This window comes from Melozone crissalis, unplaced genomic scaffold (assembly GCF_028551555.1).
Source record: "Melozone crissalis strain CALT ecotype California unplaced genomic scaffold, PUWL_Pcris_2 ptg000063l_1, whole genome shotgun sequence".
Classification (NCBI taxonomy): domain Eukaryota; kingdom Metazoa; phylum Chordata; class Aves; order Passeriformes; family Passerellidae; genus Melozone; species Melozone crissalis.
The window spans coordinates 5,553,613-5,579,134 of record NW_026535841.1 but is presented as its reverse complement, the minus strand read 5'-3'; the positions used below and the strand labels follow the sequence as shown (position 1 = coordinate 5,579,134).

At 45.0% G+C, this 25,522-nt stretch overlaps 1 protein-coding gene across 1 annotated transcript; it reads left to right on the top strand.

The window, feature by feature from the left end:
• Nucleotides 1-4,796: 4,796 nt before the first annotated feature.
• Nucleotides 4,797-23,588, top strand: SUDS3 (SDS3 homolog, SIN3A corepressor complex component). The gene is made up of 12 exons (XM_054288932.1): nt 4,797-4,956; nt 6,400-6,469; nt 7,353-7,408; nt 7,727-7,798; nt 9,308-9,327; nt 9,875-10,031; nt 12,206-12,301; nt 13,979-14,040; nt 14,921-14,942; nt 15,596-15,701; nt 19,995-20,079; nt 21,705-23,588. The coding sequence occupies exons 1-12, from the start codon at nt 4,797-4,799 to the stop codon at nt 21,801-21,803; spliced, it is 1,005 nt and encodes a 334-aa protein (XP_054144907.1). The 3' UTR covers nt 21,804-23,588.
• The last annotated feature ends 1,934 nt before the right edge of the window (nt 23,589-25,522 follow it).

Here is a 25,522-nt window from a genome sequence, read left to right as displayed (position 1 = left end):
CTGCATCCACGTGGATGCAGAACCCGACTGCTTCCACTTTCTTTCGTGGATCACTGTCCACACAGACGGGCAGGGAGATCCCAAATCCTCCCGGCACAAGCAGGGCTGGAATCAGCACCGCCTGCTCGGCTGTTTCTAAACAAACACGGAGCTGCTGCTGGGCTGGGCTGAGTGTGAGCCCAGCCTTGCACAGAGCTCCCAGAGCTTCAGTGTCCCACGGGCTTCTCCCCCAGCTGGGCACAGCAAACCCAGCACCGAGCTGGCACTTCTGGCCAGGCTCGGGAAGGGAGCAGGGAAAACCAGGAATCGACCAGGGCTACCGAAGTTTAGAACTGCCATAGTTGTACGATTAGGGAATTCATTCCACTCACGTTACTGGGGAAGGGGGGTGAGGAGACACGAGGAGATGTATTTATACAACAGAATTCTGAAGACTGAGTACTTGCCTCGTGTCCTCCTTCCTTCTCCTTCCCACGCAAGTACGAGTGCTGCTCGATGGCATCCAGCACCTACAGCAAACCATTTCTGGGTGTCATTAAAAGGACAGAGACATCTGCTCGCACCGCACCGACGTCATTGCTTCCAACTCCGCTCAGAGCCGACAGGAACGCAGCTCCCTCTTCTTTCTCGGGATTCACGGGCTCGCACGGATCCCGGGGCGATCCCGGGCTGATCCCGGGGCAGCGCCGCTCTCCGAGCCCTGCCCGGCCCCAGGTGGAGGCAGCGCCCGCTCTCCCTGCGCTCCCCACGCTCCTACCGGGGCGTTCCCGTCCGCTCGGGGCTGCTCTGCCGGAGCTCCCACTTGCAGAGAGCGCCCGGGGACAGCTCCCGGCACACGGCAGCGAGGGAAGGCACGGAGGGAGAAGGGAAGCGAAGGGAGAAGGGAAGGGAGGAGCGGCTGTTCGCGGTGCCCCAGCACGGGTGCGGGGCTGTTGCCCCGTCCTGGCTCTCTCAGACCCCACAGCCCGCACTCAGAGCCCCACGGGAGCTGCCCCGGCCCCGAGCAGCCCCTGCCGAGAGACACCCGGGACACCGAGCCCCGCAAAGTGCCTTAACCAGCCCCGAACGCCGAGAAGCGCCGGTATCAGCCCCGACCGCGCTGCCAGCCCCAGCGCTGCCCGCTGCCCTCCGCGCCCCGCCGCGACCCGCCTGTCAGCGGCGCCGCTCCCTCTGCCGGTGCCTCACCTGGTGCCGGCCGGCGGCAGCGGGCCACGTCCGCGGGGCCCGGGCGGGGAGCAACGAGGAGGAGGAGGAGGAGAAGGAGGAGAAGGGGACGGAGCGTGTCCGCCGGGCCGTGCCCGTCACCGCCGCTTCCTGCCTGGCCCCGCTCGGCGCTCGGCTGCGCCGCCTGGCAGCTCGGGCCGGGCCGCTGAGCGGCGCCGCCTCACCGAGCCATCGGCGCTCGATTGAAGCGCCTGCGCGGTGCCGCGGAGGGAGCGGGCTCCGAGGGAGGGCAATGGCGCGAGCGCCGTGAGGGGCACGGAGGGAGCTGGGGCTGTGGCTGTTCGTGCCGGGGCTCAGCTGTGTGTGAGGGGTCTTAGGACCTATAGTGGTCTCAGGTGTGTGCGGGGCTGGTTGGCCCATAGCAGGTGTGTGTGTGAGGGCTTATGGACCCATAGTGGTTTCAGGGGCTATGGAAACCTCAGGTGTGTGCCGGCATGCTGCGGTCTGCAGTGGTCTCAGTATGGTGAACGGATGTCAGGTGTGCATGTGGAGGGGTGTCAGGGCCCATAATTAGTTCAAAAGTGTTTGTCTGCAATGTAAGGGTCTGTAGTGCTCTCAGGTGTGGGCGGTGTTGGGGCTCACAACCACCTCCTGGAACAGCAGCCCAGTAAAAAGGCAGCTCTGGGTCTTCAGTCCGTGCTGGAAGTGTTGGGGGAGCCCTGACAGGACTGTGTGTCCTGTGGGTGGAAGAGGACCCTCTACCCAAAAGGAGCAGCTGGGATTTGGCAGCAAAGCCCCAAAGGAAAAGGAGCTGTAGCAGGGGTTGAGAGCTGTGTTAGGAATTGCTCAGAGCAGAGGCAGGGTAAGGTGAGTTCATGCTGTTTCTGCCACACTTGGTGGCCTCTGAACCTTAACACTTCTTGGTTGTAGAGACTTATTTGACAGGCAGGGTTAATTACTTCATTTTTCTAAATAAAACTGAAGGAGCAGAGCTTTATCTGCCAATACTTCATGCAGCCTCATTCTGCCAACTCGCTCCTGACAGCTGTTCCCCTTCTTGGGCTTCTAGAATCATCCTCAGCTGTGTGAAACCACAGGTACAGAAACCTGAGAACCCGGAGTCCCCGATGAGGGGTGTTGGTGTGTCCTGTGCTCAGAGGCCAAGGTACAATACAGCTCTTCTCAATGTAGTTGAGTAATTTCACACAATGAGTTTCCTGTTTATAAGCTGAGCTCCAGAACCCTTTTCTCCCCCCTCTTTCTTACGAGTGGAAAGAAGAGCAGAGTGAGCACGGCTCATCTGTCAGCAGCCCTGTGAAAAGCTGGTGCTGAGCAAGCAGGAGGCAGCGATCTCTCCCCAAACTGAGCGAGAACAAAGCACTGAGCGAGTTGTGAGGAGAACAACAGCTCCGATAGAAGCAGGAGCCAACAACAACAGCTCGACAGGGAACTTTACACTTTCCCTGACAGCTCCTTGGGGCGGAGACAGTTAAGTTTCTGCGTTTGTAAGGGAAACATGGCATTCCTTAAAGCTGAGCCTCCTCCCTCGGGTTCCCACTGAATGCCTGAGAGATGACAGCAGAGGGTGTCTCCAGCAGGCTCCTATTAAACAGGAGGCATTAGCACGCAGGGAGCCGCAGCTTTGATATCCCGGTTTTGACCACAGAACGAGCTAAAGTTTTGCAGGTTTTTTTACCCACTGGCTCCTGCTCAGGGGGTTCCTGTGCCCTGTGCTGGTGCCGGCACCTGCCCGATGTGGAAGGGCTGTGCTGGGAGGGCACTCAGCTCCGAGCAGGGCGTGCTGAGGCAGCACTGACCATCCTGGGGAGGGCTGCTGAGGCTCAGGCACACTCAGAACTGGTTTGGTGTCCCCAGCAGCACAAACCCGGCTGGCAGGGGAGCCTGTGAGCCGAGTGCGCGGACAGATGGAACAGATACAGGCAGGAAATGGGGGAGAAAGGGGAAACGCTGGTGTTTGTAAAGCTCCGAGGGGGCTCTGGTTAGTTCTTGAGTCCTGCAGTCCCGTTTCTATTTTTAGCAGAGTGTCTGGATGGCTTTGGGAGGGAGTGCTTTAGGAGCTCCAGGCAGGTGTGAGCGTGGGGAGAGCACAAACCCCTGGGCACCAGGAGCTCATGCGATGTGGCACCGCCACCACGCCCTTTCCTGTTCACCCCGGGGCCGCGGGCAGCCGTGCCAGCCGCCCTGCCTGAGTGGGGAGAAGGGAAAAGGAGGGGTTTCCAACATGCTGATAACCCACAGCATGCCTTGGGAAAGGAGCGGTGGTGGGCAGCTCTGGTGGGGTCTCTCTCCCGGGACAAAAACGCTCCCAGAAGTTCTGGGAGCTGCTCGGGGGTGGTGCCGACTTTTGGCCGTGCCTCGTCCCCTGTTAGAGGCAATATTGACTTAAGGAAAGGCACGGAGCATGCTTGGCATGGGTGTTCCGAGTTAAAAATTGTCAGTCTGGGCAAACAGACCTTTGGGGTGTTCGGCAAGAAAGCCGAGTGGCTGCGCTGCGTTATCGCTGCCCCTTTGAGAACACGCTGTGACCGAGCTGCTGCTGCTCTGGGCGCCGAGCACGGGCTCGGCGGGTTGGGAGAGGCGCTGCAGGTTCTGGAGCTCGGAGCTTCAGATCAAACCCATTTCCTTCCCCTCGCTGAGGTGTTTGTAGTGCCTCAGTGAGTCAATAAGCTGTGCATGTGAGGAATGCACCTCGCAGCTGAAGGTGAGCGATTAGTGTGGCTGTGCTGCAGGTGATGAGATTAATTAGTCGTTCCCAGGCGAATTAGAGCTGCAGAAATAAGATACATGAGATATTTACTCTGAAATACCACTGTGAGGCATTTTCAGATGGGAGTGGGATCCTGCATAGGACTCTCACCACAGGACATGTGTCTTGACCTTTAATTTTGTGGCCGTGCCCAGTAAGGAGAATAAGCAGTACCTGGCAGATGTGAGGCACGTGTCCTACCAAAGGTGCTGTTCACCGGTACGAGGCACCTGAATCACCTGGGTGAGATCACAGGGCTCTCTGTGGCGCGGCTCTGCCGGGAGGAACACGGAAGTAATTTCTCTATTAAAATATAATAAATAAATTCAAAAGAGTACGAGTGTCCTAATGAGTCCATTGCCACTGAGGCAAGTCCTGCTGTGTGTCTGTATCACAGAACGGGCCAGGTTGGAAGGGATCACAGTGGGATCATTGCTCTAGCAGGGTCATCCCAGAGCACGAGGCACAGGATTGGAATATCCCCAGAGAGGGACACTCCACACTCTCTTTGGTCTGTGTTCTGCTGCTCGGTCACTGCACAGTGAAGAAGCTCTTCCTCATCTCTAGGTGGAACTTCTTGTGCACGTTTCTGCCCGTTGCTCTTGTCCTATCTCTTGGCACCTCTGAGCGGAGCCCAGGTGGCTGCAAGCCGCTGAGGAGTTAAACGCCACCGCCAGCACAGCCCAGCCCCGTGCCACGCACCGGGCGGGACCGGGACTCGAACCCTGAACCCTCGGAGCCGCAGGGCCCGCGCTGGCCGGGCGGGGGCGCGGCGGCCCCGGCGCTGCCCGGAAGCGGAAGCGCGGCCGCGGTTCCCGCCGCGGTTGCCGAGCGGCGGCCGCTCCGTCCCGTCCCGCCCGCGGCCATGAGCGCGGCCGGGCTCGTGTCCGCGCCGCCCGCAGCCCCGCCGGGGCCGCCCGCCCCCGCCATGGCCCCCGCGCCCGACTACTACGAGGAGGAGGAGCTGGAGAGCGCCGAGGAGGAGGACGGCGAGCGGAGCGCCCGGGCCCGCGACTCCGACGAGGGTGTGTGGGGAGGGGGCGGGCCGGTGCTCGGGGACGGGGAGATGGAGCGGGGGCTCTCCCGGGGGGTGTGAGGGGAGCGCTCCGTTCCGCACGGTGTTTGGGGAAGGGCTGGAGGCTTCAGGGGTTCGGGCGGCGAGAGCAGCCGAGGGAAACACGGAGCTGTCAGGGGGCAGCGGATCCCCGCGGAACAGTGAAGCAGAGAAGCCGCTGGACAGGCGGAGCTGTGGCTTCACGGGTGAGCAGGGGACAGTGGGACACGGGGGAGGGCTGGGCAGGGACTGGGTGCGACAGCAGAGGGAAAACAGCGGAGACATGCGGGGTATGGGTTCTGACTCCGTGGTGTGAACGGGGAAGGACAGAAGTGTAGCAGGGCAGGAGGATGTGACAGCGCAAGAACCAGGGAGCGACGGAGAAGAGGAAATTAAGTAAAAATTAAGTAGCCAAGAGTGCAGAGGACATAAAAAGACAGATAAGGGGAATGTGGGAGGACTCTTGGACGGTGCCTGTTACTGGCAGCCGAGCCCTCCATCCCCTCTGGTTATAGATGGGATAATATTAAACATGCAGAGGAAGACAGGGTCAGTGAGGGCTCTCCCAGCAGAGTGTGGAAATCCTTTGTGCTGGCCCAGACATTGAAGTACATTTCTTGCAGTTAAAAAACTTCTTGGTTTATCTTTGGCGCTTTAAATTTTATTTTAAGTTTAAACTATTTGTAGTTTAAGAAAAAGCAGAGAAAGGTTGGATTTAAAGGGCTGGGCTCCCCTGCCATGTGTAGGGAATTAGCTGTGGTTTAGGTTTCTCAGCTGTACCTTGTAAAGTCTGGAAGCACTTGCCCCTTGTTGGCAAGACAATGGATTCTTGGCTCCCCAGGTGTTACAAATAAAAGCCTGAAAAGTCTTAGCAGCAAACTGGCAATCCCACAGTGATTTACTTTATTTACAGTTTATATTGTTTATAAAGTGCAGCTATCTTTATGGCAGTGCTGGTATCTGAATGCTGCAGTACCAAGTGAAGTACAGGTGAGAAGTTCAGGTCCCAGGCAGTAACTGCTCCCTTTGGTGAGAGCTTTGTGGTCAGCCTGAGCAGCCCTGAGTGGGTGGAACTCCAGTAACAGGTTTGTGAAATGTCTTTCAGAGTCTTCAGGCTGTTTGTGTCTCACCTGTGTGTGAGAATTAATGTAGAGCCCCTCATCTTAAATGAGAAGAAATTCCCAGGCTGAGGTTGAAGCTGTTCATGCAAAACTCACAGTTGTAGGAACATGAGATGTTTCATTTCCCTCCTGAATTCATCTCTCAGGTTGTCTTTGATGCTAAATTGCCTGAGGTTTGGGGATTTCTTTTTTGTGTGCCTGTTTCCTTGTTTTTAAATAATTTACTACTGAGTTTGGTTTTTCTTTTCTAAATACTTTTTCAATTTAAGCAAGTTGTTTTTTGCCTTCTTTAGACACTGAGGACGCCAGTGAAACAGACCTGGCAAAGCACGAGGAGGAGGACTTTGTAGAAATGAAAGAGCAGTAAGTAACCCATTCCAAATACAAATAAGGTGATGTTCTATCTATTTGTGGGTTTAGGGATGTTTATTGCCTAAAATTTGGCAAAGTTTTGTGCCAAGATTGGGAGTTTTAAGTCCTTACCCCAGTGGAACAGCTCATGAGTCCATACACTTTTATTTCTGTTCTCCCCAGTTACTTTCTCTGTTCTATATAAATTCAAGAAATTAAGGGCTGCTGCTGTTTTAGGCAAAGAAATAATTATGAGTTCTGGGATCTGCTGCAAATGGATCCTGCTGCAGATAAATCCTTCAAATAAAATAAAGGTTCTGCTTTAGATAAGCTAAAGAAAAGTAAAATGCCTTTCCAAATGCCTTAAACAATTGAATTCTAGTCCTGAACCAGAAATGGACTTTTGGGAGACTTGAAACAGTCTGCCCTTGGTGTGTAGGAGCATTTGCAGTATTTTGAGTTCTTGGTTACTGGCAGAGACCTGTTTTTATACAGGTCAGGACAACTTGGCCAGTGTTAAACCACAGATGTGTGGTAGAAGAAGTGCAGGAATAGACTTTGATGGTTTTCTAAAATAATGTGGGGAGCTGGTACACAACTAATAAAACTTGTCATAGTGCAAGAATGATTCTGCTGTAAAGTTTCTGATGTTTGTAGATCTAAATATCATTTTAGTTTACAACAGCAACAAAAAAATCCTATTTTATCCCAAATTTTAAACCCATTTTTAAGACAGAATGAAAACCTTTCATTGGAATAAAATTCTTTAAGTTTGCGGCTCACTTGTTTCCTGAAGTTCTGAGAAGTTTTTGATTCTGTGTAAACATGTAACCTCAAGAGATGGTGCAGTAAACAATGAGTGCTTGGTGTTTAAAGTTTCCTGCTGTGCTTGCAGGATGTATCAGGACAAACTGGCATCTCTGAAGAGGCAGTTACAGCAGCTGCAGGAAGGTAAGCTTCGAAAAGTGGCTTTGGTTTTTATTTTCAGCACTTTTCAAATGTCATAGAAGGATGGGGGTTCTGGAAGATGGGAGCAGCATCTTTCACTGCATGTTGGTTTTCAGCTGTGGTGCAGAGTTAAAAATGTCACCTGCTTCCCATCTTTTCTGCATCTTAACTCCACTTTTAGTTAAGCCTCTCTGCTAAAACACTCCTTAAAAAGAGTAATCCACTTTTTGCAAAAGCAGAGAATGTGGTGCCTAACTCCTTGAGGATATTTAATACTTGGGAAAAAAAATACAATGGGAATCTACAATTTATTTCCACTAGGTACTCTTCAGGAATATCAGAAAAGGATGAAGAAGTTGGACCAGCAGTACAAAGAAAGGATAAGAAATGCAGGTGAGTGGAATTTCTCTCTAAGACACTGCAAATAACTTAAATGTGTGTTTTGTATAACACTGAAGTAAAAAAGAGGTAATTCTGTCCTTTAAAGAAAAGGAACTTGCTGGAGCTCTCAGAGTCCATGAAGCATGACAGGCTCTGCCTTGATGATTTTCTTCCCTTGATCAGCATTGTCTGCTGACTGATAAGCAGTTTTAGCCTTCATTTGTGTGAAGCAGCACAAGTAGAAAGATGATTCCATTTTTATCTAACCCACAGTGTCCCACTTTGCTTTGTTGTTTGGTGGCCCCAGCTGAAGCCTTTGGCTTCCCAGTCTCCTTCAGTTTGCAGGAGTGGGAATTAGGAGCACAGGCTTTCCCCAGGATCTGTCTGTGAACAATGAGCACAGAGCATTTGCTGCTGGAACTGTTCTTTTGCATGGAATGGGCTTCTTGGGCTTTGGGCACCGCTCTGTTTCAAGGAGCAAAGTTAATTTTTCAAGTGCCCAGTGCTTGTCCTTCTGGGTGGTTTTGTTATGTTGCTGCAGAGGAATGGCTTGGGAATCAGATCCAGCTGCTTGCCCTCTTTTTTCTTCCTTTTCCAGTAGTGCTCACCTTGAATATTGAATCAGGGCCTTTTACAGAAGGCATTGTGTGGATATAGGAAATACAGCTGCTCCTCCTTTAGCAAAAACAAACAGTTCTGTATTTCTGAAAGTGCCTGGGAAAGGGAAAGGATTTACTTGAGGAGCTGAAGTGATTTGAACAACTTCTTGTTGACAGGAACCTGTCTGCTGAGATGAATTTCACTAATGATTTAGGGTGGAAAACACCTCCAGAAAGACCTTTCATATGCACTAGGGCTGCATCCTGACAAGCCTGGGCTGTTCTGATACAATTAAGCCCCAGTGCAAACTGGTATTTCTGGCTGGCCACGAGCAGTGCTGCAGCAGCAGAGTTCTTCCACAGGAGGGCAGGTGATGATCACTTGGAATTTTATAAGTAAAAAATCCAGCTGCCTTGTACTACAGGAATAAAGCTCTTTTATGTTTGTTCTTGCCAAGCTGAGGTTTGTTAAACCAGCAGTTTCCATTTACCTGCATTTGATTATCTACATAATGCTGCTTTCATGCTTTGCAAGTAGAAAGTTTGTTTTTTATTACAGAAAACTTGATTTTTATTACAGCATTCTTATATTTGGTGTATATCTATTACTGTTCTTAATTTTTTTTTTAAATAATGGAGTAGTAGAGTGTTGCTACTACAGCCTGAACTGAATAGTGTGGAATAGTGGAAGCTTTTTGGGGTGACAATCTGTAAAAAACCTCTAGTAACAGTGTATTTTTGTGGAACTTTTTCATAGTCACTTTATTTTCAGCATAAAGCTGTGAAGTCAGAGTAGAGATTGGATAGGTACATGAATTATTTGCTTCACTGCCTGTCTTGGCTGCAATATTCAATGGCTTAAAATGTTAGGGAAGTAATTTTGTGTATCTTTGAAGGTAATAGAGTCTTTCTTGTGTTTCAGAACTGTTCCTGCAGCTGGAAGTAAGTACTCTTAATTTATCAAAAATATGCATTAATTAGATGGAAGAGGCGTAAACCTTGTTTCACCAGCCAGTATTTGGGCTTGTTTTCCCAGAAAGTTTAAAGAAATTTTCTTCCTCTGGCTGCCTTGTTGCACTTGAGATGCAGTAGAGCTTACTGCTGGTATTACCTCAAGTAACTTCTGCACTTTGTTTTTAAAATAGAATTCAATATTTGCTGTTGGGCTCTTGTACCTGGCTGTGCATTGGGCTGGTCAAAAAGGGGTGTTTAAATTGATGAGTGCTGTTTATAAATCAGCAGAGCTCTCTGCTAGGGACTGGATTTGTTGTGCAACATTAAAATGTCTTTTTACAACTCATTTTTTTGCCAATATAATAGCACTAAATGGTATTTGGATGTTTTTCTGTAGATTGTGAATATTGATAATCTTTAGAACTTGGGCCAGTTGTGAACTGAAAAGCTGATCAATAAAGCATTTCAAAAGCTGTTGTGATATCATTAACTTGAGTCCTTAATTAACCCTCTTGCTCCTTGGGTTTTGCATTAGACAGACCAGGTGGAGAAAAATTATGTGAAGGAAAAGAAAGCAGCAGCAAAGGAGTTTGAAGATAAGAAAATTGAGCTTAAGGAAAATCTGATAGCAGAGTTGGAAGAGAAGAAGAAGATGATTGAGAATGAAAAGCTAACCATGGAATTAACAGGAGGTAAAGAAGATAAGCACCTGTCATTTGTGTTATCCACTCTGCTCCTGCTTAGGAAAAGAGCTGTGAAGATGTCAGTGCTGGTTTGCACAGCTGGTGGGAAATGCCAAGGGGGGCAGAGCACGAATTGATGGCCTTTGAATGGAGACAGCAGCTCCAAATTCAGCGAATTGTTAACAGGGGAATCAAGCAGTGCCAGTGGAGCAGCAGAGGGGATGATGGCCTTGCTTACATGCAGGGAGAGAGGCTGCTTTGGTTCCCTGATGCAGCAATAAAACTGTTGAGATATCTCATAATACTGACTGAACCAGTGATGGCAGCTTGTAAAGCTGTGTCCTTTCCCTGCTGCAGGAGTGGGCGGTCAAGCAGTTGAAGAAAGCAAAAAAATAAAGGTATAAATCTGCTGCTTAAAGCCAGAAAACAAAGATTTATGGGTTACATTTGTGTCCAGGCTCTAGAAAATTTATATTAAATGGACATATTTTTTTGAGACAGTTGGTATCCCTGTGTTGTCATCTTGTTGCAGGGGTTCCATACTGTTGTCTCCTTATCACGAAAGTTCCAAACCTCCTTGGTGTTTATTGTGGGCAGCTCCTCAGAACACTGACTCTTCTTCACAAAGCAGCCACCTGACTCCAGTTCCCTTCTTAACCAGCCACCCCTCTCTTTTATAGCACTCTTCTTCTCATTGCTTACAGCTGTGGCCTGGTAAAGTCTGGCCTGTTCCTAATCTTTGATAATTGCCACAGCTGCAGCTCCTTAGGGCTAAGATTACTTTCTACACTATCCTTTGTCATCTTTTATCCCCCTACAGCCCTGTTGCCTTGCACTGCTCTGTGGTGGTGGAGCTAAGTCAGGGGTTAATTATTCCTGCAAAATTCTGTTCCTGTGGTGCTGAACCAAAAGTCTGATTTGATGTTCTTTGGGAGCAGCTCCCTCACTTTATGGACTGGTAGTGTGATTTTGTTGCTGAGGCCTGTCCATGAGTTACACCCTTCATATATTCCTTGCATAGTATTTACAGGCTTTATATTAACTAATAATGTAGTTAATACTCAGAAATGAGAATTAAACCCTGCTTTGGTGTATTAAATGGTGTTCTTGGCTTAATATAAACTCTTAGGGCTGATGTGGACTGGAAAGCATCTTGAGTTATGCTGTTTCCCTGGTAACTTTTATTTATTTATGAAATCTGGTCTCATGGACATCCTTGTTCACCCTTGAGATAAGGAGAGAAGGAATTTGGTGTATTTGGCACAGGCAGAGCTGCTCAAGGTTTTTGTGTCTAGTGGGATCCAAAGGAGCTCCCCAGATGGAAGTGCTTCCCAGGGGGTGATCCAGGGGTGCTTAGAGATGAGCCAGTAAATCTCAGCACAGAGAAAGGGAGGTGGGATGATAATTTGGCATTTATGGTGTGATCTCTTGGCTGCCAGTTCAACATATCTTGATGAATTAAGGAATGAGTTGTGAGAGTTTAGTGCAGTTGTTCAGTAAAGGTTATCTGTAGGCATTTGGACAAAATAAGTTCAGATAATTACTTGGTGATGAGACTGGTGTTTAGGTTTTTAACAGACTTTCTTTTTCCCCAGTGCATATGCTGCAGTTTACTTCCTGTCAACTGCTGCTCTGTGTGTTATTAATGAGGCTCATTTCATTAATCATTCTTAGGTAATCTGAATTTAAATACTGTTTGTTTGAAATCACTCCAGCAGACTTGTATCAGTCTTCAATGCAGAAATTTCCTCTAATCTTTTGACAAAGCTGTTTTTCTGCCTTGAAGATGAGAGAGCAATTGATTTGTAGCTGATGTTTTACATGCTATTAATGATCTGAGTTGGGCTGGGAAAGAACTCCATGAGCTTGGCCTTTTAAATCTGTTCCCAAGCAGATATGGTGAGCATGAAAGGGACTTGCCTTGAATCCTTGTAGCATCATTGTGCTGCTTATCAGTACCTGGAGCAACTGTAACCATGGCAGTGCAGTGACCTGATGGGAGAGAACTTGGATTCACTGTCAGCACTTCCATGCACACACACACACCAAAAAAAAAAAAAAAAAATTCCAATTTGCTGAATGAAAGAGGGAAGATTATTTTCCCTGTGCTTTGTATGGAAAGCTGCTGCTTCTTACTCCTTTCTCTCTGGTCTTATCAGCTCTCCAACTTCATTTCTCTGCAGATTCAATGGAAGTGAAGCCCATCATGACGAGGAAACTGAGACGGAGACCAAATGATCCAGTTCCCATCCCAGACAAGAGGAGGAAACCTGCCCCTGATATCCTTTCGTGGAGTCACTGCTGGCTTTGCAGCCCCTGTGCTACCCACACCTTGGTTGTTTTGTACAGCAAGGAAAGGGAAATGAAATGCCAGGATCAGATTTTAACCTGGGAAATAAATACAATTGTCATGTGTAATGTGTGCTAAAGCAATACCAGCAGTTATACAATTCAATATATATATATATATGTTAGAGATCCTTTGGTATCCTAATTTAATCCTTACAGTATCATGAGATAAACTGTTCTCACTGACAAAAAAAAGTTGAATTCTACAGGCAATTTATTTCACAAAAGAAAAACTTTAAAAGAACATTATATATATATATATATATATATATATATATATATGCTGAGATAATTGATTCCATAGATAGTAAATGGCTTTTTACATGAGCCAGAGCTTTTCTCATTTCAAGACGTGACAAGGCATTTACCAGAAAGATCATATTTGTCATATCCAAATAGTTTTTCCATTTCTGATAAAAGCTTCAGATCTCTAATCCAGAGATGCATAGCAAAAGCAAAGATGCTAGATTTGTTCTTTGAATAAGAAAAGATGAAGATTGATCTTGTTTTCATGATCACAAGAGACAGAAAAACATGTCTGTGTAATCCTTAGGATCTGCCTTGCTGCATGTCTCAAAATTAAAATGTTCCTTGGCTTCTGGAAATATGTTTTTAGCTCCTCTGTGATGATAGGCACTTTTTCTATTTGTGTATTAAATTCACCTGGAGAGGAAGGCAAGGATATTTGCTTTGCAGGGGTTTCTTATTAGATTCTAAACCTGTATTTCTTAGATTAAAAAAAACTTATCTGAGTGACTCTCATTTTCTGAAGGGAATATCAAACCTTGAACTTTTGGAGTTCATGCAGGATGGTCATGAGCATCTCCAGTTTCAATTAACCTCCTCCTGGTTGGAGATTCTGTTCACTCTTTCAGGAAAAAAAAAAGTCATTTATTAGTGCCCCTATCTCATCCAAAATAAATGAGTTTCATAGTGAACATGACCTGCTAATTGAGCATGATACAGCAACCACACAGTGAAAATCTCTGCCTTTGCTCACTGGGAGAGGATTAAAGTCCATCAAAACCAAAATCCTTGAAATGCAGCCCAGCAATTGTTAACTTTAGTGTAATACTTTTGGCTAAATACTTTTTATGAAGAAACAAAAGTACAGCAAAGCTCTAATAAGACTGTAATACACTAATTTCTATTTTCAGAGGTTTTGGGTTTGTTTTCAGGTGCATTGTAGGCTCTTATTGATCTCCAATCACACAAAGTTTTATTTAACTAGGTTTAGGTGGGATTTAGCTTCATTATAGGAAACCTGGAGTGAGTCTTGTTTCAGCTCACAGATTCTTCTCCATAGAAATAAAAGATGAAAACCACTGAAAATGCTGGTGCTTGATGCTTCCATGAAGTAAATGTCAGTGCACTAAAGGTTTTTCATTGGTGGTTGTGTCTGAATAAGTTAAAATGATTTTGCACTCTGCTGCTAAGATGGTGGGGATGGACTTGTATTAATTCCTCTGACAAAAAAACCAGCTCAAGTAAGACATTTATTAAAATCCTGGAAACCTTTTGGCTTACATTTACTCAAGTGAAATGTCACTGACCTTTAATTTTTAGCCTTGCTTGTCAAGAGTGATGGAAACCTTAATTCTGGATACCTCAGCTAAATTATTTGTTGACTGATGAGCAAATAATGGAGGACCTAAGAACGCTGAATAAGGTAGGGATTGTTGCTTGACTGTATTTCTTCATTTTCAAGAGAAGGTAAATGCTTTCTCCTGAAGGGAACAGAGCTCTCTTTAATGTTCATTTTTGAGATATGGCACTATTTCATCCCTGTAGGCTTTCTGAAGTAGCACAAGAAAAGATTGAGCAAGATGGTATCTCCTCTTTATTACTGAGGTTTAATTAACCTAATTTAAATGACTGTCACCTAAAAATGTTACCTTTTGTGGGAACCAAGGGATGAGCTGTGTTAAGGAGTTTCTTCCTCATGGCTGAGCAGATGTCAGTGTGTTTTTTGGGAGATCACAGGCTGCCTTTGGTTTAAGCCTTAGTGTGGGGTAGGATTTTTTTTCATTAATTTTTTTCTCCCTGCTGTCAAAAAAGATTTCAGCAAGCTGGATAGGGGGCAGTGTGCATGCTTATAATTTTTTCTGGGTTTGATTAACATATTGTTTTCTTGCTGAACACTTGAAGACTTATCTAATTTCTTAGAATATAAGCTGCTCATTAAGGCATTTTGAGGATGGTAGTGGAACATTGGTTTTGTGCCAGCTGTTGAGGTTTCTCTAATGATTTAGCTCCTGTATTTTGTGTACCCTGAGAAATGTTGTATCACATTCAAAAATAGATGGGTTTGACTCATTGGACTGGGTTGGCTGAATGCTCTCAAGTTGTTTTTTTGGCCTTTTGGATCATTATTCTGATTATCTGCACCTTTGGCTGTTTAGAGCACACTGGTTCTGTGTTATGCCACTTAACAAAGCATTTAAAATAGAAATACACAGAGTGTGGAAAGTAAGATATCTGAAGTTATCAGTGCAGCTTCTGTGGCTCCTGTCAGATCTCTAACACTGCTTTCTTCTCTTCCCATGTAGCTTAAATCACCCAAGAGACCAGGTGAGTTACAGATGCAGTGGAACTGGTTCATGGGGGGCTGCTCTGAGCAGAGAATGGCACTGCAGATGTTTGGCTGTGCAATAATTGCTGCTCTTTGTGTGGTGCTGGTGTTTGTCAGGGATGGGAGGGGGGTATGAGCATCTTTGGTGGCTGGAACAGCTGGAAAAAAGAAATTTTCCATTATATTCAGGTGCATCTGGGCACCTTGTCTGTTTGTCAGCTCCATTGAGGGATTGACCTTATGTTAAGGTGCCTTAACATAAGGTCAATGTTTTGCCTTCAGCTCTCTAGATGTGCCTATACACTTTATTTCAAGACAGAGTGGGACTAACTTGCCTCAGTAACTTTAACCATATTTAACTAATTCAATGTGGATTATAACTAAAACAAAATCAAGGGCATACTGTCCATCACTTACCCATGAATGTTTTTTCACATAAATGCTGTATTTCAGTGAATATTATAATTCAAGGCAGAGGTCAAGTTACTCATCACAATATATAATATTTTCCTGATGGATATTTGAATTTGCAGCTTTCTCTGCTTGCTATTTCTGCACACACAACCTTATTAACTGCAGTTTTGCAGTCAGATGTGCTCCTGTGAGATGGGCATGTGCTGATCTTTAACCAGAGTGTCTGTGCTGTCCCCAGCCTCCCCCTCCTCTCCTGAGCACCTCCCAGCAACACCAGCAGAGTCTCCAGCACAGAGGTTTGAAGCTCGGATAGAAGACGGCAAGCTCTACTATGACAAGAGATGGTGAGGCCTGGGGAGGTTTTGTTTCCATCAGTTTGTGTTGTGTTGTGAGGAGGCAGAGGCTGCAGGGAGAAATGGCTTTGAGCAAAGAATAGGTGGACAAAGTGCTTTAGGGCAGAGGTTTGCTGTTCCCTCCACAATCTCATCATGGGCCCAGCAAAGCAGAGGGGATGATGGAATGTTCACACCCTGCAGGCTTTCAGAGATAACTGCTGTCTCCAATAAAAGGGGACTGGAATCTTGTCCATGGCCCACTGTGGCACTTAGGAAGTCAAACCTAATAAGAGTAGGAGAGGCAGCAGCAGCCACAGTGGGATGTGACTGAAGCTGCCCAGTTTGGACACAGACACTCCATGATTTGCTGTCAGCAACACTCCCATTTCTGAGCTTCAGATTTGTGCCCAGCACTCCACAAGGTGGCAGAAGAAATGTCATCCAGCAGCTGCTCAGGATGAAAGATGCTTCTAATAAATCCAAATAACCTTTAAAGATCAAACCCACCTGGGAGAGGCAACTTCAGAATTGCTGATTGGATTTATCTCTGTTGAGTTTTATGGCCATACAGCTGTACAAGCCTCACAAAACACAAGGAAAATATTAAATTTCTGCAGAGGAAACTTAGATCTTACACTTAATCCATGAGACTTGCAAACCTGGATAATCAAGAGGGCAATCTTGAACTTGAGCAGAAAACAATTTACTCTCAAAAAGTCATCTGCTTATTTGTAGCCTACTTCAGTGTTCTGGTGGCTCAAAACAAGTGATGAGGCTGTAATTTTATCACAGAAGTAGGTGTGAAGCTGGTTTTTTTATACAGCAATCCCCTTGGCCAGCTGGTCAGTTTTTCTTTCTGCCTGAAGTTTAATTGAGAGTTCAGTGTACACAGCTCTCATAAAAGCTGCTCCCTCAGTTTAAACATTCATGAAGAGTAAAGCAGATAGGAATTGAACAGGCTACTTATTCCACAGATTCATCAAGGTTTTTAGAGGTTTTTTTTTGGTTTTATAATTTTTTGTGTGTGTAAAGTGACTGTCCCCAGGATATATTTGGATGAAGATACTCTTCTTAGAATTTTGAAGCATATGGAGTACTTGAAAAGTGTTCATGAGTAAAAAAAGAAAGGGGAAAAAAAAGACATCTGAAGTTATCTGTCAGTAAAGCTCAAAACTTCTCATTAAATTTAAACCTGGAAGAGCTTCAGTGAGCCCAGAGCCTCAGCAAAGCACCAGCTCTCTCTGAAGGGTATCTGGCTGTGGCATGAAGCACTAAACAGATATTTTCACCTTGCTGAATTCACCTGTCATAGGGGTCTTGCTGTCAGGAATTCCAGCTGTTGTTTTTTCTGGCTGCCTTGTTCTTATGCTGTTTTTAGATCAGTATCTTAGATTTTTTGGTTGAAATAATCCTGCTTAGATATTTTTGATTGATAACAAGTAATAGTACTTGTGCAAAGTAGCTGCTGTTTTAAAATAATGAAGTAACTGAGTTGGTAGTGGGAGGGTAATTCTTCTTAAGGTGCATAAAGGATGCTGGCATGCACAGAAATCCTAAACCTGACAGCCCAGGAATGACTTTCTCTGTTTCTTGATGCAGCCCTGCATGACAATTACCTGAAAACAGGGAATGTTTAATGCCAGTAATGAACCCCCTGAAGTCTTGCAGAGACATTTCAGACATCTCCAGAGTGGAGTGTTTCAGGTGAATGTGGAATTAGGCTCAGTTTTTTAATGCTCAGAGCTCTGTGCTCCCCCATCAAATCCTAAACCACAGTTCACTGTAAAGCAGCCATATTTGCTGCATACAATAATGCTGAGGGATTTCCTTCAATCTTCTGATGAAGTTGCAGTTGGAAATCTTGGCCTTCAGTAAAATACTTTATAGCAGGAAATGGAATTCTTTCTGCTTGCCTCACTTGGTGTTTTACCTACTGCAACAGTGAGAGTTGTTTGGCTCTGCTTTCTTGAAAGCCAACTTAAAACCCTATTGCATTTTTCATCTGAGGTAATTTCCTCAGTCCTGTCCCTCTGTGGATATATAAATTTGGCAAAAGGGTGGGACATTGTGACCGTGTTCACAGGGGTCTTAGGATGAGGATCTGACTCCATGTTTCAGAAGGCTTGATTTATTATTTTTTGGTATATATTATATTAAAACTATACTAAAAGAATAGAAGAAAAGGCTTCATCAGAAAGCTGGCTAAGAATAGAAAAAAAAAAAGAATGATAACAAAAGTTTGTGTCTTGGACAGAGTCCAAGCCAGCTGACTGTGATTGGCCATTAATTAGAAACAACCACATCAGACCAATCACAGATGCACCTGTTGCATTCCACAGCAGCAGATAATCATTGTTTACATTTTGTTCCTGAGGCCTCTCAGCTTCTCAGGAGGAAAAATCCTAAGGAAAGGATTTTTCATAAAAGATGTCTGTGACAGGACATGACCAGGGAACTGATGCACCAGAGTGTGCCTCCAGCTGCCCTGTCTCTGTGAGTGTGAGACAGGTGAGACAGCTCTTCAGTGAAACACTGCTGACTTGGCTCTCTGCCTTTTCTGGGCACAATTAGCATTAATTTATTGATGCAGAGTCTTTCATGGTGTGAAATCCAAGGGCTGAATGAAGCCTCTGACATGTGTGTTATCAGCTTTGGAATTCACTGCTAATCAGAAATTGCAAGTGGGGGAAATATTTCCTTGTCTGTGTGGGCACAGCCAACACTTGAGAGCTGTTGTTTGCCCTGGCTTCTCCTGCACTTCTGCTGATTGTATCAAGATCAAAACTCTTGCTTAACTACTCCCAGCATGGCATGGTAGGGCACTGCTGGACTGAGATTCTTGTCTCATCTTAGTGAGGCCTGGGTTTGCAGCAGCTTATTGAGTTCCTCTGTATCATTTAATGACATCTGCACTTGCTAAACTGAGATTTTTTTTTTTTTTGGCTCAGATCATTGTTGCTTTCCATTGCCCTGGAACCCACTGACATTGTTTCTGTCAAAATGAGGGAGAAGGACACCTGTGTCCAGCCATTGTTTTAAAGGTTGCAGGATTTGGGGATTTTTCCTTCCCTCACCCCTCCATGGGTAATGAGTGTGTTTGGAAGGCTCAAAGCTGACACTCATTCCAGCTGCTGGCAAGCACTGTGAAAATTCTGAGTGCAGAATTTTCCAGTAGGAAGAGATTGTGGAATAAACCATTGGAAGACTTCCACATGTACAATGTGGTTATTGTAGAAATAACTGTAAAGTTTCAATAAATCCATGCATTTTGCAAATGGCAGTCAGGCTGCAGGAGGTTCCACTGGGTGGCCACTGAGGGAATATCTGTGCAGGGAATCTGCAGCTTGGATTGCCCAGATAAAATCATGATTAGGAGAAAGGTGGAAATACAGTCATGCTTTTATAGCTGTAAAGTATTTTGGTGCTTGCTTGATTAAGATGATTTACTTACAAATCACCTGTTCCAATGTAATTAGTTCTGCCTATGGAAGAGAATGAGGCAGAATGAACAGAAAGTGGAGGTTTGGGGCTGGCACACTGCAGCACTTGGAGAAATGTGAGCTGTAAATAGGGGAGTCCACAGAATCAAATTCAGAGTTAGGAATTTCAAAGTCTTTGTTTTATACACAACGCATTAAGAACAATATAGAGCTTAAAATATGATCTGAAATGGATATGTTTAGTCATGGACTCCTTATGGCAGATATTTACAGCTCATTACAGAGTCAGTTACCCATTAGTTACCATTTTGGGTATTTTCACACAATAGGACAGCATTAGAAAATTGAGGTCTCATTAAACAATGCACAGACTGCACTGATTGAGGGTAATTCACTTTTGGTGGTGGTGGTGCTCTGGTAATTCTGTATTGGGGAACAGCTTGAGTATCTGTGATTTGCTCTGTTATATTTTGTCAGGCAAAATAAGGAGTTGCCTTCTGAAATCCATCCTGAGTCTGGAATGGGAAAGGTGCTTGGATTAACCCTTGAAGGCTGGGTGTGTTGTCAGTCACTGTTCCCCTGGCCTGTGGCTCTGCCTCTCCCCTTGCAGTTGTGAAATCTGTTTTTAGTACCCTTCAGTGCAGAGTTGAATGTGAGTTAAGACTCTCCTGCATTTCAAATATCCTTAACTCCTGCATTTCAAATATCCTTAATGTAGGATGTGTGTGTGTGATCAGATCACCACTATCTTGCAAAAATAGAGAAGGTGGTGTGGGAAAAAAAGGCAGACTTCAAATTTACTCTGTCCAGCTTTATCAATAGTGGATTCATGCATTTCCTTTTTTTGTTTTCCCTTTTGCAGGTATCACAAGAGCCAAGCTATTTACCTGGAGTCGAAAGAGAACACAAAGATCAGCTGTGTGATCAGTTCTGTGGGAGCCAACGAGGTTGTGGCTGCTTTTATTTGTCAGCAGAGGGGGGAGAGACAGGGGTTTAGTAAGGGCTGAAGATAGATACCTGTCTGGGCTGTAAAGAAAGCTGAAGCTAAGATAAAACTGACTTGAGAAATCTCTTTTTGAGCTGGGAAGAGACTGGGTTTGTTTCTGAAGGATAATTCAGTGTTTTGCAAGCTCCTGCAGCAGTTGGGCAAAGGGAGCACTTTGGTTTTTGCTTGCAGATTCCAGACACTTCAGGGAAAGAAATAATAGATTTGAGTGCACTTCTCCTTAATCAGCCAATAAAGGAACTTTAATTTGTTGTGGCAGCTAAGGGAAAACACTTTATTTTCCCCAGAATGAGTTGCATGTGAGACCTGTTTGTGTCACAGCTGTTCCCTTGCAGTGGCAGTTGTGGCACTCTGTTGTTCAGATAAAAGCAGTGGTAGTGTGCTTATGGGTGCACTAAAATTTGTTAAAAGTTATTATTGTAATTTAGCAAAACTAATGTATCCTTCCATCCTACTGTGGTAGAATATAAAATTGTACATGTTTGTTTGCTACAGTTGCTCAAACTTTATGGATTTTTGAATTATTTTGGCAAGCAAAACATGCCAAATCCTTGGAAATGTTGCAGTTGGGAGATGATTATCAATGAATGTTGATTTTAATTTCTCTGGAGAAATAATTGAAGTAGAAATCCAGGCAAATACTAAATTCATTTTATGCTAAGGGGTCCTGTTTATAAAGTCAATTTATAACTAAAATAATAGAGTTAAATCAATTTACCTGCTAGGCCTGTAACTAATATATGAAGAAAAAAAAGTTCAGGGTAAATCACAGGCCAGCATAACTTTATAATCCATTGCATTTGGTAATATTGGACTTCCCTCCTAAAATACTGCAGTACTAAGGAGTGGATAATTCTTACTCAGTGTATTTATTTAAATATGTTGAAATGCATTAGGAGGATATAATGCAGAGGAAATTGCTCAGACTTGATTTTTAAAGTACAGGTTTTTAGATCTAAACACCTTGAAGGTGATTTCAAAAACTCTCTGGAGTGGCTGCCTTGGTGGCAGCAATTTGTCTCGTGGCACGTGGTGTGAATCCTTCCATGCAGGTGCTTAAAGGAGAGGCCCTTTTATCTCCAGACACAATTTCTGTGCTACATGGTGGGAAATGCTTCGTGGAACAGAATCAGAATAAGCTTTTCATTTGACTAATAGTTACTTGTCTGGGTAAATCCCAGGATAGATAATTTTATCATCTGTGGATCTAGAGAGACTTAGTCTTGATTAGGCAAAGCTCAGTGCCACGGCTCTGTTGTGAGCTGTGGCAGGAGGAACCTGCTTTCCTGATGGTGCTTGAAAGAGTCATTTTTCTCGAGGACTGTTTTGAGCAGGAAGTTAAGGAGGTGAATTTAGACACCTTGTTTCATTTTCTACTCAGGTTGCAAATGCCTCACCTGGGGAGGGAGAGGGGATTAACCTCATTGATCTGTGCCCCCTGAGGGGCTCAACTCCGACACTAAGACACCGAGTTAATTTGTCTGTGTGCTGCTTGCTGTGAGTTTTCCCTTTTTCTCCCCTGATTCATCTCCCTGCCCCTTTGTTTCTGCCCTTGCTCTCCTGCAGATCTGGGTGAGGAAAACCAGCGACAGCACCAAGATGAGGATCTACCTGGGGCAGCTGCAGCGGGGCGTGTTCGTGATCCGCCGGCGCTCGGCCACCTGACCCTGCTCTGCCCTGTCCTGGTTTCTGTCACATCACCAAACCTCTGCCAGGGGCTCACAGGCTGCTCACTCCTCCCTGCAGCAGGGAACAGTCCTGACCTCTGACAAGACACTTTGTGGCTGGCCACATGATCCCCAGTAGTCCTTAAACCTTTAGTGATGCCCAAGCACTGCCCTGGACTATTTCTGGATTTTGCATCAAGCTTCTGTACGCTCTCTCTTTGTATTTTGGGTGACTGTTTGAGAAGACTTGGCATCATCCTCCTTTTTGTTGTTGTTTTGTGGTGCACAGATGGGACTCTTGTGTCAAAAACATCATCATCATGTTTCTGTTGGGAGTCAGACCAGTGGAAGAAGCTTTGCTTGTCGAGGCCTGAGGTTATTTGTGCTTTTTTGGCCTTGTTTTCCTGCAAGGCTCAGGATTTTGGGCAAAAGATGAATCCTGCCAGGTTTCAGCTGCAGCTGAGAGATGCCTCCAGAATATCTGGTGTACAACATCAGCTTTATTGGATGGACTGTTGAAAGACTGGAGACTTTTTTAGGATGGTGGGAACAGCTCAGAAGCTGCTGAAATACAATGATTTTAATGTAGCTCAGAGTCACGCGTGGTTAGTCAGAAGCTTCCGTTTCTCTTCACATTAAAAACTCCTTCAATGAACAAGCAGAGTATGTCTGTTTGCTGATCTAATTAGCTGGGATAGGTGGATGACTAAATTAAAGGACTAATTACCTGGATTTTGCAGATAGCAAGGCTGTATGAACTCTGTGTGTGTCTGTAACCACTCAGAGATGTAAAGAGGCAAACGATCAATTTCACTTTTTCCACTGATGCTCAGAATCACAGGTTATGGTGGGATCCTGCTGACAGGAGATCTGTAATATCCTCCCAAGGATCCTGGCACAGAGTAGGAAGCGGCCTTGTCATGCTGTTAGCTGGAGCCTTCATTTCCTGAGATGTTCTTCAAAGAGCTTCTCTTGAGGGCTGTTTTAATTGCTGGAGGTAACACTGGGTTTCTACACTTGCCCTCCTGCAGCACAAGTGAAAATGCCCAAATAATGACATTAAGGTGCTCCCTAGGTGATTAAAGATCTGCCTCTGGCATTCCTTTATTATTCCCAGTCCTTTGCTGATGGCTGGAAGCACCAATGCCATGTGTGACTGCCTTGGCAGGAGCCACATGGTGCCCTGGCAGTGCTGTCACATCTCCACCTTCTGTGCAGAACAACTCAGTGCTCCTTTTGATTACTAGTCAAAAAGTTGTAATTCCTGCCTTTCTCAATCTCTCTTACTTTGAAGCATCTTTTGAGGTTTTGCTTTTGAGCTGCCTTCCTGTTAACACCCATCCAGCCCTGCCTTTCTTTGGTGTGTGGATCAGTGCAGTCCAGGGAAAGGAGTTGCAAGGGCTGTGCCCATCCTTTCCTGCAGTTGGGTGGCAGTCACATCCCAAAAACTGCTGCCTCTACGTGGGTCTGGAGTGGAGTGTGATGGCTGAGCTCCTGATGTGACTGAGACACCTGACTTGATTTTTGCTGAGTTTTGAGGATCTGGAGCTCTGGCAAGGCAGGAGAGGGTGTTTCCCACCCTTGACAATGTGCCATCCCTGCTGCAGCTTAGGCAGCCAAATGCAGCAGGCTGGATTTTGTCAAGTTAACAGCTTACTTAATATAACTTAACATTCTCTGCACATGTCACAGGTTTTTGATAAGGTGATGATGTACCAGGCAGGATTTGTCACTGAGTCTTTAAATGAACATCGTTCTAATAATAAAAAGTGCTGAGGAAGTAGCAGGGTTTATTTCCTCTCTCTATCACTTTATCAATACATATATTTGTGGGAATTGCTGGTGACTTGTGCTCAGTGTTGGGGAGGTGCTTTGCCAGCAGCAGCCATCTGCTGCTGTGGTGTTCCCTGTTCTGGGGGAATTTTGGGAGTTAACAGAAGTGTGGGATGTCAGTGTGTGTGGGACAGGAGAGGGGCTCCATGAACCTGTGGTCAATCAGGGCAAACCCCAATCTCAAACTCTTCCACACCAATCTTATGCCTCCAGGAGGGATGTGAGAGGTTTGTACAACTTCCTCCTATCAGAATTCCTTGCCAGTTTTCCCAGTGCCCATGGGTCAGCCTTTGAACTGGTAATTTCTGCTTCTGGCAGCCCTCAGGGGTTGTGCTGCTGCAAATGGCTCAAACTTAACTGCTACACTGAAGGAATTTTGTTTATAGGCTGCTTCATCCTCAGTTTCTTAATGAAATGAAAGTCTGCCTTGCCTCTGTTGATCACCATAAAGAGTGGATGTGTCTCACAGAGTACGTGAATATTGTATCCTGGATTTTTTATCCTGGCAGGCTGTTCTGTAATGGCCTGAGCCATTTGTGAGGCTGAAGTGATAAAGTGCAGTGCCTTGCTGTGCACTCAGGGAAGCAAGTGCATTTTTTTTTTCTTTTTTTTAATCCTTAAAGGATGCACAAGTAGTTCTGTGGTGAGGATGAGGCATGTGGAGATCAGAGTGGAGGCATCAGCTGTAGAACTGAAGATTTCCTGCCACGGGTTGGAAAAAGAGAGACAAGTTACTCAAGGAGATGGACAAGGTCTTGCTTGAATTCTAGGAGAAAATTGGCTTTTCTGTCTGCTCTTTGCCTGCTTATCATCAGTCTTGAAGGATCCCAACCCTCTGAACAGAAACAGCTTTGCTGCAGGTATGAAACAATTTAATCCTCATTATGAACAGCATTCAAAGCAAATTCAGGAAATGGCTTTAACTCGTCATTACAGTAATTTTAAAGAAAGGTGAACCTTCTGCCAAAAATAGACTTTTATTGAGGGTTAAATTGCAGTTGGCTGAGTCATATTAAGCTTTTCTGTTTTTTATTGCCTTGAGAAATGGACTGTGATGTTGATATGTGCAAAATAAAAAAGACATTCCCCCCCAGCCATTAGATGTTCCAATGGAAGGAGGCCAGATCAGGGAGCCAACTTCCAGGGGTTTTGTGACATCATTCTCAACAGAAAAGTTTTCAAAAAGGCTTTTTCCAAGGACAAATGGTAATATACAAAATTGGCTTTTTTAGTTTATGTGCTCTGCCTGGAATTTTGTAAAGAGACAAAGGGATTTAATGACAGAAACTTTAATTGTTTGCCTTGTTTTTTGTAAATTTCTGGGGAACTTAAAGAAAATAAAGGCTAAAAGAGCAAAGAATAGCTTTGTGGATAACTGAGATTCTTCCTCCGTCAGAAAAAAGGAAAAGCAGCATTTGTGTTCTTGTTCCACAGAAGCAAACACTGAAATATTCAGAAATTCTCAATGGGTGTCTAAGGTGTGCTGTTACTATTTTTAGTTTGTCCAATTCTAAAGGTAAGAATTTAATACACAGTGAGGTATTTAGAAAACACAAGAATGCATATTTCTATTTGTCTATGATTTATTGAAAACCTGTCATCACTGAAACCTCAAATTTCATACAGTTAAAGAATTCCACTATTGTAATGTTTTGCTGAATGTGGTAAACTCCTTTAATATTTAACATCAGCTGAAACTTTGGGGATGCCAAAACATCTTGTAATACTTAAGTGCCTATCACTTTACAGTGGAGTAATTCTGTTTATTTAGATTCCTCCTTTTTAAGCAAGACTGCCTTTCTGTAAAATATTGATTTCAATTTTTAAATAGGCATGAAAAACAGCTTGGGTTTATGAAAACCAAAACCTCCCCAAAATATTTGG